The following is a 14,994-nucleotide window of genomic DNA, read 5'->3' as shown; positions in this document are numbered from 1 at the left end:
TCCATTTAATCCTGTACAGTGCAAGCTGGGATCATCCTATCCACGAAAGTTATGGATGTCATCCCCCCACCTATCTTTCTGCCGCCCCCTGCTGCACTTGCCTTCCCTTGGAAACCACTACTTTACTGTTAAGGACCATCAATTATTGTGCCTTCGCAATGCATGCCCGGCCCATGCCCATTTATTTATTTTCTTTAGGGACTATTTTATCCAGTGGAACTACTCGGAGAGGGCGTGCTCCAAGTGCTTCTCGCAGGTAAAACGCGATCGGCCGAAACGTCAAACGATAGGCCTACAGGACTGGTTGGTAAGAGATCCTTTAAGGTGACTTCGCCGCTTCATACTTGTGTTTTCTCCGGCTATAATATCCTGTAGAGAAATATTCTTTGGCGAGCACATATTACCACACTCATATCTTCAACCAAAATATCTGTAGAATTTGTGTATTGACATCTTTGTCATGCGCCGCATAAAGTGAAGCTTGTGGCTTACAGAACCAGTAACAGACCTAAACATGAGCAGGCTAGCTGTATGTGGGACTAGGACGAAATAAACCTAAGAGATCTACTCGAATCGATTCAAAATTGTAATAATCCCTTAGTTCATTCTGCATATTTCTATACAATCAGAGCTTAATTTCTAATAGTCATTCTGTTCTTGAAAGCCTCAGTGCTCGCCGCAGCAGTGCCAACCTCCTCTGTTTCCTCCGCAAGTTTTTCGACAGCTTTATTAATCAAACACCTTACACCTTTGACTTTCCTGGCCACTTCCCTTACTTCAACTTTTCTGCTTTCGTTTTCTCTGAATGTTCCGAAGTGAAATTCCCTTTTCAGATGCTCCAGTCGCTTTTATCTCAACGAAATGACGTATACAGCTATTGATAACTATGTAACCGATCATTTATGTAAAAGCCCTTGAGGGGGGTCTGTAAGGTAAATAAAATAATTGAAGCGAACCCTGTTTTGTGCGTGGCCAGCACACGTCACTATGATTTATGGAGTGATTAGTCCAAATATTAACCGGTTGTGAAAGTCTAAACCCTGTCATTTTATTTGTTAGTTTTGTATTCAGTAAGTTATTATCACTGCTACCTCACGTCTGAGACGTTTCAAAAGTTGTTGCTTAGAGTGAAGACAAGAGATCATAATACATAACTAGGTACTCGCTTTTCAAACGGTCCAGGTTGTAGCTCTCACATAAAAAAAAAGTAATAATTTTGTTCCAGAACATGACTTTGCGCGGGAAAAAAGAAAAAAAAATCATGACCATCAAGATTCCCTAATTTTTATTTCTATATTCTGTTGTCCAAAGTATAAGCGTTCTGATGTTATTTTAATGATGCTTACGTTTATAAATACCGGTTCATGCGACGTATTATATCCGTTTCCTAGACCGCTATCTTTCCAGGAAAATTATTCTTTCCATGTTCTAGGGCAGCGCAGCCGGCAGGCAGCGTTACAACGTGGCTCCAGGTATCGCAAGTGCCTGCACACTGCATTGTCCCTCTTTTCAAAGGAGAAAACTGATGATGCCATGCATGCAGGTGGCGGCTTCAGAGCATAAACCTTTCAAACCTTATTGCACGAGCGAGACCATTGAATGTCAACAAACGCCACCTCCTTATTGTTCGCACTTGCCTTGTCTTCTTCCGAAAAATAGGCCATTGTCTGGGTGGCGAAGCACGGGAACAATATATCTAAAGGGGTAAAGTTGTTGACACCAAGCTGTTGGTTTCTTAGAACAGCTGGAAACCCGGCAGCATATTGTAAACTCAACACATGTGTATTTCAATCCATAGTTTGCGTATCCTTCGCTGTTGCACGAATCTTCCACGCGTGCGAGTTCCTTAAAGCTTTTGAAGCATTATCAAGCAATCCTGCAGCAAGATATGAAAGTTGAATGTTTTCTCCTTTGTATAACAGTCGTGATAATTGGTAAGTTTTCATTGCTAACTGCTGAGGACCTTTTAACGGCAATTTAAGGATGCCAAATATTGCGAAGATGCTGTTGGTTCTTCCTTTTTTATCTCAAAATCGTAAGAGGGCAAATAATAAAAATGCAACCATCCCGTGGTAGTTCGTTCCCCGTCTGGTTGTGATCTTCCTTCAGGACCACGGGAGACGGCGCTGACTTAAGATACAACTGTCAGATTGTTCCTATTTTGAGCGAGGCCCTCACAGTACCAGATACATACAAGATGACTGCATTGTAAGAACGAAGTGCGCATATATCAATGACGTTGTAAACGATGTTCCTGTAAAATCGATACTATATAAAGACGACCGTGCCCTGCATTAAGGAATAGAGAGCCCCTCGGATCAAGTATTGTTGAACAACGCACCTCAGAAGCTTGTTGCCTGGCGTGAAGATTGGCAGATTGCGGTAAATTTTACGAAAAGTGCTTATATGTGTATTACTCACAAAAAGAAGAAGCTTAACTTATCGATAACAAACAACCTCAAATGGAACAGCACATTGGTAAAGTAAAAGATAACGCCTGCTGTAAATTTTTTTTTTCTCAGAAGAGCCTTAACACTGTCCGCAATGAATGTCCATTTACTGGCATATAACACAATTATACTTCCAGAATTCGATTACGCAGCAATTATCTTAAACCCTCTTACACAAACTAACATCAATATCTTGGATGGGTGTAGAAAAAATTACTTCGCTTTATCTGCAATAATTTTTCCCGCACGTCAGCCACAGAATTTTTAATACGAGCCAACTTTCCACAACTATCCCATCGTGATCGCGTTTCCCGACTAAAATTCATGTAGCAGGTTCTAAATGGACACTATACAACGTTGGCATCTCTGGCATAATGACATTCTCTTCTGGATATTCCACTAGGCAGAGGCATCAACTAACTATGAAGCCTTTCCATGCAAAAAATTTATTTTTTAAAGCTTTTTTTTCCGAGGACCGTAACTGACTCGAATAACTTCCATATTACAGAGTGACTCAACCTTCCCCTTCTTTGTTTACTGCCAGTCTGTGCTGATAGCGAAAAAGCTCAAATACACCTCTTTTTCTTTTTCTGCAGTGCATTGTTTTGCGTGTTTTTGCAGAGCATTCTGTTGTGAATGATGTTTCTTGTTGTGGCCCGGGAGTGTACCTGTAAATTTTAAATAAATAAAATGAATTCTCGACTATGATTATACTGTACTTTGGGATACAAGTAGAGAATGAAACAGTTAAAGTGGGGTGTGCGCAAATTACTATTCCCGAGCATTTAGGAGTAAAAGACGATCAGCTAGTAGAAGGGAGTCGACACATATTTCCTTCTATTGTGCTAGTGACGCCTTGATATAAGACTGAAGGAAACACTTTGATCAGAATTGCCACCAGCAGAAAAAAAGATGTACCCGTGGCATGTTGATAATTTTGACTATAAAAGCCAGTTCTATAAGGTTACTATGCGAAGTGCCATAACCTATACTTCGTAATTCTCTCGTATTATGCCAAACGTCCTTTCTCTCCTGCTTAAAATTTTAGAGCAAATATAGGCAGCTGATTGCATGTTCAGCATGGCAACAAAAAATCGTTAACCAGCGGAGAGTTTACATAATTCACCTTTTTGTGTCAACATACTTTGCTATCGCCGCTGAAGCCATCTCAATAGCTTAAAAGGCTATTTTTTTTAACTAAATGGTTCACTTTCAGTTAATCGTTTTTTATTCAGGGGACTCAATATGCTATTATGCTGTTTGAAATATAAAAAATTCCACATTTTTTTTAATGCAGGAAACGGTTACAGTGCCGGCGGTTACCGACCTGGCACTGCTTTCTGCTACCCTGACCCCAGGGTAAGCCTGAGACTTTTCTTGCACCAATATACTGAATGATAATGTTACAAAAACTGAAATATTAAAAAAAAATAGTGATGATAGCCTGCTGTTATGTTTACATCCAAATGTGGCGAAGGTTCACTGCATTCTAAACAGTGTTAATATAGGCAAAAACATGGTAGGGTTTCAAGTAGATAACCCTAATAGACGGCGAATGCATGTCCTTAGCCTGCTTGCCCGATAGTTTGGCTTTGCTGCGTCATCGACACGTCTGGCGATGACATTTGAACTGGGAAGAATACAAGTAAAAGTATTTTCAGGAAGGCGCGTACCAGCGGCCGGGATAGCTGCGAGCAGCGCCAAGAGGTACGAGCGAGAGATCTTTGTCTTCTTCGTCCGTAATCGACTCGTGGCATAGTGCATCTCTCCGTCGTCGTCGTCAGCCCCCTACATGAGCCGGGATGGTAGAAGCGCCATCTCGAAAATGGGGGGGGCCCAAGGGTCAGCCACGTGGTAGGGTTTATGGAGGCGGACGTGGATGAAGTCGGTGGCGGGGCGAGAGGACGATGGTGAGGTCGCATGGGCAGCGATTTCATACTTGACGTCAGTCACTCTGCGCACCACACGAAAAGGGCCACTGTAGTGGGAAGGAAGTTTCTCGGGGAGACCATCGTGACGCGAAGGGAACCACAGAAGGACGACGCATCCAGATTCGTAGTTTACTTGACCGTGTCGGTGGTCGTAGGGAGACTGCTGGGACGCTTGAGAGGCTTGGAGCCGATGGCAGGCTATTGGCGCGCCTGGGTGGCTTGATCAATGTCGTAACGGGCTATGCGTTTATGGGGACTGGAGAAGGCGGCATGGAGTGTCGAGGGCAAGATGGGGTGCCTACCAAACAAAAGTTAGAGAGGGGAATAGCCCGACGAGGCATGCCGTGAGGAATTATTTGCGAAGGTCACATAAGGCAAGGCGCTCTCTCAGTCGTGGTGGTCGTAGGAGACATACATAGCTGATATATCGGTCAAAGCTCGGTTGAGCCGCTCAGTAAGCCCTTTGGTTTGTGAGTGATACGTTGTGGAGAGCTTGTGCTGCGGGGAACACGAACAGAGGATGTCCTGAACGACTCTAGTCAGATCTGTGCGGCCGCGATCGGTGAGTAGTTGGCGAGGAGCGACACACTGAAAAATGATATTTTGCAAGAGAAAATCCGCGGCTTCTGCTGCACAGCTCTTCGGTAAGGCACGTATGATGGCGTACCGAGTCGCATAGGCCCTTGTGACCGCGACCCAATTCATGCCGGAGAGGGATGTGGGAAAAGGGCCGAGAAGGTCGAGGCCAACACGGTGAAAAGGTTCCAGCGGGACATCAATGGGCTTGAGAAGACCGGCAGGTAGTGTGAGGGCCTTTTTCTGCGTTAAAACAGGTCACAAGCGTTGCTGTAGCGCTTAATGGGACGATATAAACAGGGTCAAAAGAAGCGGCGCCGGTCTCGAGCATAAGTGCGGTGCGGGAGACGCCAAGGTGTCCGGCTGTCGGCAGATCGTAGAGTTCTTCAAGGACAGAGGAGCGTAGCTGTTCGGGAATAACAAGCAATTGCGGAGGCGCATCAGGGGATAGGCTGTGGTGGTCGAGCATGTCATTCTGAAGAACATAGTTTCAGGGACGGATTCGGGTGTTCTGAACACAGGCCATCAATGAGTGGTTGTAAGGAGGAGTCTAGGCACTGTTTATCGGCGACGTTGAGGAGATCAGAAATAGCAAAGAGGCAAGGCACGCTATTAGTTTCGCGAAGATAAGGGATGTCCACAGGGCACAGGGACAAGACAACGTCATCTAAATAACAAAGACAGGTAGACCACTTAAAGCCGCGAAGAAGGGAGTCCATCATGCGTTCGAAGGCAAGCAGCGCGTTGCATAAGCCAATCGGCAAGACTTTAAACAGATATAAGCCGTCAGGCGTCATGAAGGTGGTCTTTTAGCGGTCCATGTCATCGACAGGTACTTGCCAGTACCCAGAACTAAGGTCAGTTGAAGAAAAGTCCTTGACATCGTGAAGGCAACCTAGTGCGTCATCGATTCTAGGCAGAGGATAGATATCCTTCTTACTGATGCGGGTGAGGTGACTGTAATCGATGCAGCAGCGCCAGCTCCCGTCCTTCTTTTAACCCCGGACCACTGATGTGGCCCAAAGGCTCGACGATGGTTTGATGATGTCTTTATCTTGCATCTTCTCCATCTCCTGCTTTGTTATACGGCGTTCTCCCATGGACACTTTATACGGACGTCTGTGAAGAGGAGCGGCATCACCGGTGCTGATGCGATGCTTCACATTAGAGGTTAGATACAACGGGTGGTCATCGAAGTCAAAGACGTCGCAAAAATTGGGCACTAGACAGAGCAGGTCTTGGGCTTGCGTTGGTGAGAGTTCAGAAGCGATCATTTTGCCGCAATCGTCGGTTGGTGTCACGATAGCAAGGGGCGGAGAGTAGAGAGCGAGACGCAATTGGCCACAACCACGGAGATAGAGGCATTTAGGAGGCGAAACTCGCCTCTCTCCCGCGACCGCGGAGAGTCACAGGCGCTGTCTGCTTCCTTCGACCGCCGCCGGATGCCGCCCTCGTCAGGTTCCCGAGGACGACGCGCGCCCGCGCCATCGCGCGCATTTCAGTGCTTCCGCGGGTGAGCATTTGCGCGACCAACATTTTCTTCACAATAATGTCATGCTGCCCTGAGTTATCGTGCGGTACAACGTGGCTTCATAGTACGGGAGGCAATCTACATTCGAATTGTAACCGTTGATGTTTCCTGCGGCTGGTGCTCTTCCGCCTATTGGTGGGCAGTGCCGCGCGCGATGGCTGCCCTTTTTTACTTGACGGTCGTGAAGGAAATTCGTTGGATACACATGAAGCATGCGAAGCATTTTAGCTTTGTGCGCTTACCTTCAGGGACCTGGGGACCAGAAGAGAGAGGCATGCAGCTAAGCTTGCCGAAGAAGTAAAAAGATGAAGAGGTGAATATGCTCCCGGCGCAAGCATCGGTCATAAGGCAACACGTACTTACATCATAGCCTGCTGATTTGCGTGTCCTCTTCGGTCGGAACAAATCAGTCAAATAAAATTCAGCGCCAGGTTGTTCTCTAAATTCATTGTAAGCTGCAAGTAATACATCATTGCACTTTATAACTTCTCATGGTTTCGTATGTTGCTTTCAATTCAGCCAGCGCCAAAGTGTGAAATCTACATATAAGATAGGACAAATGAATAGCAATATACGAAGGCATCGCATTTATTCACATTCCCTCCGAGCGGGACGCACCACACGAAATGATTGTGGAAAGTGGTACACTATGTACAAATCTGTTTACATATATACATTGAGGGCGTCAGTTAATACGGTGACAATAATTTCTATCAAAGTTATTTTTCTGCGCCACTTTCCACATGTCTTTAACAAATAGTTAACACTGCAGTCTCGTGTCTGTGCTGCACTTTGATGGTTCGCAGACGCCTGGCATTGGGAGCTTCTTGAAGTCGTTGTGTGGCACAACTCGCACAAATGCTTGATACTCCAAGGTCTCAATCCTTACAAAGCCTTGACATTTTCTTCTTTTCTTTTGTTGTTTTCTGAGTGTCCCGTGTTTCCCCAATGCAACGTTGCCTCATACGCATTGCGACGTAGTAGTGCAAAATCTTCGCGATAGCGTCATTTTTATGCTCATGGCAAGGGAACGTTACATTAAAGGTGTCCAGAACATGGTCGATGGTGCGCCAAAAGACATCGCAGTCATCCATATTCTTGGAAAAAAAGTCTTCTGCGCAGCGAAGCAGGTTATACAGTTTGGTGTTCGGGTGCAGGAGTCCACCCCTCGTTTTGCAGAGTGTCAAAGAGGCTTCTTTCATCGTTGGCACAGCAACTGAAAGAGATGCTCTACACTTTGACCAGGGAAACATTTTTGTTAGTTTCCTAGTCAGGAACCCTGTCACATAATATAAAACTGCGTTCACGACTTCCGCATCGTTGTTGTCACTGCGCAGTACCTCATCGCACTCCCATTCTTCGGTTTCAATGATGCCGTCCAACTTCTCTTTTCGGTCATCAAGTGGTGATCGTTCCGAATCGCTTTTAAAAATTTCCCGGAAAGCAGAAAAATTCAATACCGGTCCTTCTTCTCGGGCTTCGCAGTTGCCGAACTTGGGTGGTTTCAGCAAGCTATACAGGCTTAGCATCCGGTACAGCTGCAAAAATGTAGGCATATCAGGATGGTCGTTCTCCCCTGAAGCTTGACGAGTTTTCCCGAAGAATCGTTCAAGTGGATCTTGGTTGAACTTTGCAGTGAGGACGTATCTGAACCTGCATTCAGTGAGAAAATACTGTGCGAGGTCTAACGTTGATAACAACGTAACCCGCAGGCCTTCAGCAGTTGACTTGGTGAGAAACATATCTTTTATGAGTCCACTTCGGAGGTCACTTTCCCACGCGTTCAGCCATTGCAGGCTTTCCGTGATCAGAGAGAGGTCGCGACTTCCACTGCGCACTCCTTCACCTGGATGCCGCCTATTCATGGCATCGAACAAGTCGTTCATTCTCTTTGTGAAGGCAATCGTACCAGCAGCTTTAACAGCATTCAGCACTTTCATTTCGCTGCAATATTTTATTGCTCAGGCCATAGATCGGCTGAAGACTTGCGTTGCAAGTTTTACACGCATCAAATCCATGTGTGATGGGTATATATGATGGTTCGTTATTTTAGGGCACACCTTGAGACCACCAGCGTTCTTGCTGTCTTCCTTGTATACGGCCGTGTAATAGGTCCAGTACACCCACTCCCCATTGACTTTCAAGAGTCGCTGCTTCAGCAGCCTGTTGCTGACGCACTTGAAAAGGTGTGGCACGTCAGAAAATACGTATACTTTCCTCTGATCATTTAATGGATGCTCAAAGAAGTGCTTTGGAGCCTCAGGTTTTCCGTCTACGCCAAGCTTGGTCCACATTTTCCGATTGGTGCTCGCTCCGTCGCATACAATGCCATCGACAATGGCGCCAGACTCTTCCAGCATTATAATGCCTTGGATAACCAACTGGGTCAGAACTGTGCCTTTTGTGGCTCCTTTCGAGGCAACAACGCCCACTGGCTGCGCATAGTTTTCCCCAAACGGACAAAACATGAAAACAAGCCCGTGATTCGCCAGCGCAGAGCTCTCTCCACAACCTTCTCCATGGTCAACGAGGCCAGTGTACGTCAGCGTTGTCGAATTTACACATTTTCTTTCTCTCACCTGTATTTCGTCAAAGAGGAGCATTCCATGACTCTGAAATTCTGATTTTTCCGCCATTTTTTTCTTGAGTGCCTGAAAAAAATTTGAATCAAATCCGCACTTCATTCCTACCATGGCAATATATTTTCTTATGGTTCTAGCGAAGGACAAAGGTAGTATATTGTTCTCCTGAAGGAATCTGTAGCCCGATGGTGTACGGATATGAAGAAGGCACAGTAGGAGCCAGTTGTCACTATAGCGCCTACCGTGCTTTGACGCAGCCTTTGCAGCTGCTACACACTCCGTCAGGAGCATGCGATGCGTTTCAGGAAGGTTCGCCTTCTGTGCCAGGTCTCCAATTTCATTTTCTGATAGTGTTTTGACGTGCTCCTTGCACTTTAGTTCAGTCTCTAGTGCTTCCTTCCTTTTTTGCAGCCTCGTTTTTGAGCGGTAGCAGGCAATGCGTTGCTTCCGTAATTTGTCGCTCCGTAATCCGTAATCTGTGACCAGGTCCACGGAGATAGACCAGGACTCGAGCGCGAGCACTCTACCACGCCGGTCACACAGCTTCTGGAGACTAGAGCACAAGACCCCACTCGCTGTTTCGAGGGTGTTACGTGTTACAGTGTATTTCTTATTTATTTATTTTTTCTTGGTTTCTTGTCTTCCGCCAGTTTGTGTCCGACGCTGCTAAAAGATTTGGCGGAGCTCCTCTGCAGGGAGTGGGGGGCGTTTCCCGGCCGTCACTGTGCACAAGCAGGGCTGTCTTCCTCGCCGTTCTCAAGACAGTCTGACCGGGGCAGCGACGCATTGTGTTAGCCCATTTTGACCCGAATACCCAAATAGAAGGGCCTGACATCTCAGGCATGACCGCTCCACAACGAGATGAAAGAGGCCGCTTGGTGACACGAAGCCGTATCGATACGTGCAATGCCCAATTAGCAGTGACAGCGTTGTGATGCCCTTGCAGCTAAGGACGCAGGGGAGATAACGAGCCAGCTGGGCTCGTCCATCGTGGGATTCTACCCGCCTAGGGAAAGTACAGCGTTTGGAAGCCCGCTTCGGCGTCCCTCTGACCGCAGGGGATGAAAAGGGAGCGGTGCAATGTTAAAAAAAAAAGTTGTGAGCCCGTCCGTGAGCTGGCTAGTTTAGCCACAGCTACAAGCACGGCGTCTACAACTACTTAGCCGCCGTTCTCCGTGCAAGCCGGCTGGAATGGTAACATTCTTGATACCCCATCAGCGGCCCCAGACCACAAACGGAGGGGTTCCCTGTAACAACCCGCCAATATATTCCCGCAATGCTTTTTCTTTTCCCACGCTCCGCCGTCCCCACGGAGATAGAACCCTCCCGAAACCGCGCCATGCACCGCGCAGCGCGGTGCCTCGCGCTGCCCAAGCGATGGATGGATGGATGGATGGATGGATGGACGGACGGACGGACGGACGGACGGACGGACGGACGGACGGACGGATGGATGGATGGATGGATGGATGGATGGATGGATGGATGGATGGATGGATGGATGGATGGATGGATGGGTGGGTGGGTGGGCGGGTGGGTGGGTGGGTGGGTGGATGGATGGATGGATGGATGGATGGATGGACGGACGGACGGACGGACGGACGGACGGACGGACGGACGGACGGATGGATGGATGGATGGATGGATGGATGGATGGATGGATGGATGGATGGATGGATGGATGGATGGATGGATGGATGGATGGATGGATGGATGGATGGATGGATGGATGGATGGATGGATGGATGGATGGATGGATAGGAGCGCCCTCTTTGAAACGGGGGGTGGCAATTGCCACCATGCTCAGCTTTTCTTTCTTTATTATTTTTTTTGTTTACTGTGTTGGCAATTCTCATTAAGATTCACCATCACCTTCACCTACGGTTTCCTACAATTCTAACCTTATGCCACATCTCTGCTTTTCAGCCACCAATCATCCAATCGCTTTTTGCTCACTTCCACTGCAGATTTATTTACATGACCAGCGGGCACCGCGCGTGAGCGCCATCTACCGCGCGCCACGGAAACCGAGCTCCCTTTCTCTCCTCCACTGTGAAGTTTTCTGGCCGCCCGCGCCGGCCGCGGGGCCTGGAGTTGCGCCTCCTAAAAGCCTTCTATCTCCATGGCCACAACCGATATGACCTTTCGGCAGCAGGTCTGAGCGTTGCGATCGGTATGCATTGCGGGAGCGGCTGGACACGCCAGGCAATGTTAATTACTGACAGGTATGTGCGATTTGCAGAGATTCTGACGACAGTAAGGTTAAGCGCAATGCTGCGGACGAGGGACATATCAAGGGCCGGAGTGATGATGTAGTCAACATCGGGAACAGGCGGGACACACGAGAAAGACACGTGAGTGGGGACGTCGGGGGGCAGACGGAAGAACTCTGCCGTAGAAAGACTGGGTACAACTTGAGGTGGCAACTTTGCAGAAATAGGAAGGTCAAGCTCAACGAAACTAGTGGTGCAGTTTAGAGTAGCGTGTTGTCGGGCTAGTTGGTTCTGCATAGTATATAAGTGAATTACGCAACAACTTAGACAGGACACAGAAAGAAACACATACAACAGTTCACGAGCGCTCGTGAACTGTTGTATGTGTTTCTTTCTGTGTCCTGTCTAAGTTGTTGCGCAATTCACTTATATGCTAGTGGTGCAGTCGATGAGGGCCGAATGAGCAGAAAGGAAGTCAAGACCGAAAGTGACATCCTGAGGGCACTGGTCCAAACGGGGAACAGAACAGATGTGCGGCGCCAAGAGATTGTCACACGGGCTGTGCATAGTCCGACCACCGGAGGCATTCCACCATCGGCAACACGGACAACGACTGTGGTGGCTGACTTCCGTACTTTACTTTGGCGGTGGCGTGATTGGGAACTCATGACGGATACTTGAGCACCAGTATCGATCAGAGCCATGACAGGGACTCCGTCAACATGAATGCGAATCGGTTACAGCTAGGATCTTCGAGCCGGGTCTGTACTGCAGCATCGCCTCCAGATGGTGCAGTGCCCAGTTTTGCGAAATGGAGCGTCCGCTGGGGCAAGGAGGGGTTAAGCGACGGCGTTTGGGTTAGCGGGACTGTTGGTGCAGAGGGGACGGTGAGCGGCTCAGGCGGGGAGTGAGGACGTCAGCAAAGGTGCTTTGCGGGTCCACGTTCGGCGAGAAAACACCGGGTTGTTCTTCGAGGCGGTGAAAGCTGGGAATGTAATTGGACGCATAAGGACAGAACCAGTGGTTGCGATAGTGGCGGGTGAGGTGGCCAACACGCGAACAGTGGAAACAAATAAGCCGATAATCGGGTGTCCGCCAGTCGGGAGGATTGCGTCGGCGCGGGTTAAAGTACTCAGGGCGTCCATGATTGATCGCAGTATTATCCGGGGCTGGAAAGAAGACAAGGAGCAAAGCAGACACTTGGGCTAGACATTTTTCCACCAATAAGACATGGAGCCGCCAGGCTAAAGAGCCCGGTTAGCAAATTCTTGGCGGACTACTGCTTGGATGACAGACATTGCGGGCAACTGATAGTCGGCATCAAGTGGCTGCGGGTGGACAGGAACATTTTGATATTTTGATATTTATTTATTTACCACCACAATATACATGGTGACAGGGTGCCCATAGTAAAAGCGGCCTCTTGGACCGCTTGACTTGGCCATGGACACCCAGCTGCGAACTTTGGCAACAAAACCGTGGCACACTTTCAAACTAAATACAATATTGCAAAAAAATCGCGACAGGTACTTCCCGCAAGAAAAACAAAATGACAAACAAAGCAATGAAGAGTGCAATACAGTCAATTCGGTTCACAGATTCAATGCAGTATCTGTAAATAAAAAATATTCTAAAAGCTTTCTGTGTGAGGTGGTTTTTAGGTGAATGTCATTGACACAAAGAGCATTTAGTAGACGCGGTAATATGTTTTCAAGCGTTTGACAGCCATATGTTGTTCTGTATGTTTTAATGTGCCACTGATCGACGTTTCTTGTGTTGTGTACTTTATAGCTTACTTCAATGTTGGAGAATTCATGAAGGAAGGACGTGTGATTAATATTTTCGCGGTTCAGTGCGTGGCTGAGGAGAAAGGTGTACAATTTAATTACCGGGAGAATTCGGTATTTATAAAAACGTTCTTGTGTATGGAATGTTCTAGGAACATTTTCAATTATTCTGATAAAATTTTTCTGTAATACGAGTAGCTTATTGATGTTTTCTTGCGAAGTTCTTCCCCACACTAAATTACAGTAATTGAGGCGAGAACTAAAGAGTGAATGATATATGGCCAGCAATGCTCTTGTTGGCAGTAGTTGGCGATATCTGCAAATTAAACCAATAATTTGCGACAGTTTGCTGGCAAAAAAATAGGCATGGTCATCCCAAGTCATTTTTCATTAAATACAACTCCCAGTGTTTTAAATGTAGGTACTATATCTACATGAGCATTATTGAAGCAAATGTCTTCTACAAGTGTAACTTTCTTATTTTTTGCTCTAAAAGTAACTGCTTTTGTTTTCGCGACATTTACCTGTACACCATTTTTTTTTGTCCATTCCTATAGATTTGAGAGGGTAGAATTCATTGTATCTATTAAAGTATCTACTTGAGTTCCTGAAAAAAATATACATGTCTTCATGTTCTCGACAGATGATGCGCGTGACAGTTTCAGGTGGTGCTGAAGGTTGTCGGGGCAACAGATCTCTATATGATGATGTCTCATTCGTGTTGGAGAGGCGGGCGAACTCAAGACTAATGCCACCGGCTTTTGGCTTCCTTGTACAGTCGGCATTCCTTTACGATGCCGTCAGCCGCTCAGCAATTTTGATAAATTATAAGGTGGAATGCATCGTCCGCAATGCCTTTTTAAACGTGGCCTACTTTGTCCCATTCAGACATTTCATCGTTCAGTTTGTGTGAGAAGGCCAACACGTCCTGCATATACAAAACGTACGGCTCGGTCGAAGTGGGAAGCAAGGTCGGTCTTGGCCGCTAATTGTCGGTTTTCCAAACAGCTCGCGAAGCTTTAGCTTGCATGCGTCCCAGCTTGTGAGATCATCTTCATGGGTCTCGTGTCAGACGTGAGCGGTGCCTTTCAGATAGAATATTACATTGCCGAGCGTGAGCGTAGGGTCCCATCGGTTGTAGGCGCTCATACGTTCCTACATGTTGAGCCAGTCGTGGACGTCGACGGCATCTGGGCCGGAAAACGTCCCAGGATCACGACGGTGAGCCAGAATGACCGACGGTGTTCCCGACGGCTTTGTTTGCTGCGAGACCTCTCGGGCATGGCTAAGCTGCCGAGGTGCCGTCCGTCGCTTGATGTAGGCGTTGGTGAAATCCGCACCACACCAAATATGTAACAGGAAAAAATATACTTACAAATATTTAAATAGAGACTTATACCAGCAGCCAGGATAGCTGCGAGCAGCGCTGAGCGGACCGAGCGAGAGATATTTGTCGTCTTCACCCGTCGTCGGCTCGTGGCATAGTGCATCTCTTCATCATCATCATCGTCAGCCGGCGACAATATTAGCCTAAGGTTAAAATCTCATTGAGATCAAACTGATCTGATCGCTTCTGTTAGCAGATGGAAATAGACGAAAATGACAATGTGCACTGCACAACGCGAGTGTGTGTTGCAGTCTAACTCGAAGCGTGATCGGCTGCAGTTACAGCATAGTTGTGTCATGCAATGGCCAGCGAAGCTTATCTGTTCGCGCAACCCCTTGTTCGAAGCGCAGTCACAGCAATATTTATTTTATTTACGCGTAGCCTCTTCCTATGCTAGTGTTTGCCAACGTCATCTTCAAGGTCAAGCTTGACAAAATATTGATGACCCGGTTAGTCCTCGTCAATTAGTGTTTCCGCACTAAAAGACTTCCATGCGCTTATCATGGCAGCCAGTTCAGTCGCTATTCGCTCGTAATA

General features: G+C 47.2%; 1 protein-coding gene across 2 annotated transcripts in view; it reads left to right on the top strand.

Moving 5' to 3' along the window:
* Positions 1-1,803: 1,803 nt before the first annotated feature.
* The window catches only part of LOC149326529 (uncharacterized), a 54,427-nt gene continuing 41,236 nt past the window's right edge, over positions 1,804-14,994 (top strand). Inside the window, exons 1-2 of one of the 2 annotated variants that reach the window (XM_089563755.1) lie at positions 1,804-1,934; positions 3,748-3,809. In XM_089563755.1, coding sequence (XP_089419881.1) covers positions 1,889-1,934; positions 3,748-3,809 — 108 coding nt within the window. In that variant the 5' untranslated portion in view covers positions 1,804-1,888. Of the gene's footprint in view, positions 1,935-3,747; positions 3,810-4,142; positions 4,158-6,736; positions 6,802-14,994 lie in introns of those variants that run through there. The other variant, XM_089563757.1, reaches the window with a different exon arrangement.

This window comes from Amblyomma mixtum, chromosome 10 (assembly GCF_055824585.1).
Source record: "Amblyomma mixtum isolate Tamu chromosome 10, ASM5582458v1, whole genome shotgun sequence".
NCBI classification, from domain to species: Eukaryota; Metazoa; Arthropoda; class Arachnida; order Ixodida; family Ixodidae; genus Amblyomma; species Amblyomma mixtum.
The sequence above is the reverse complement of the archived record's forward strand: the minus strand, read 5'-3'. Positions and strand labels throughout refer to the sequence as shown.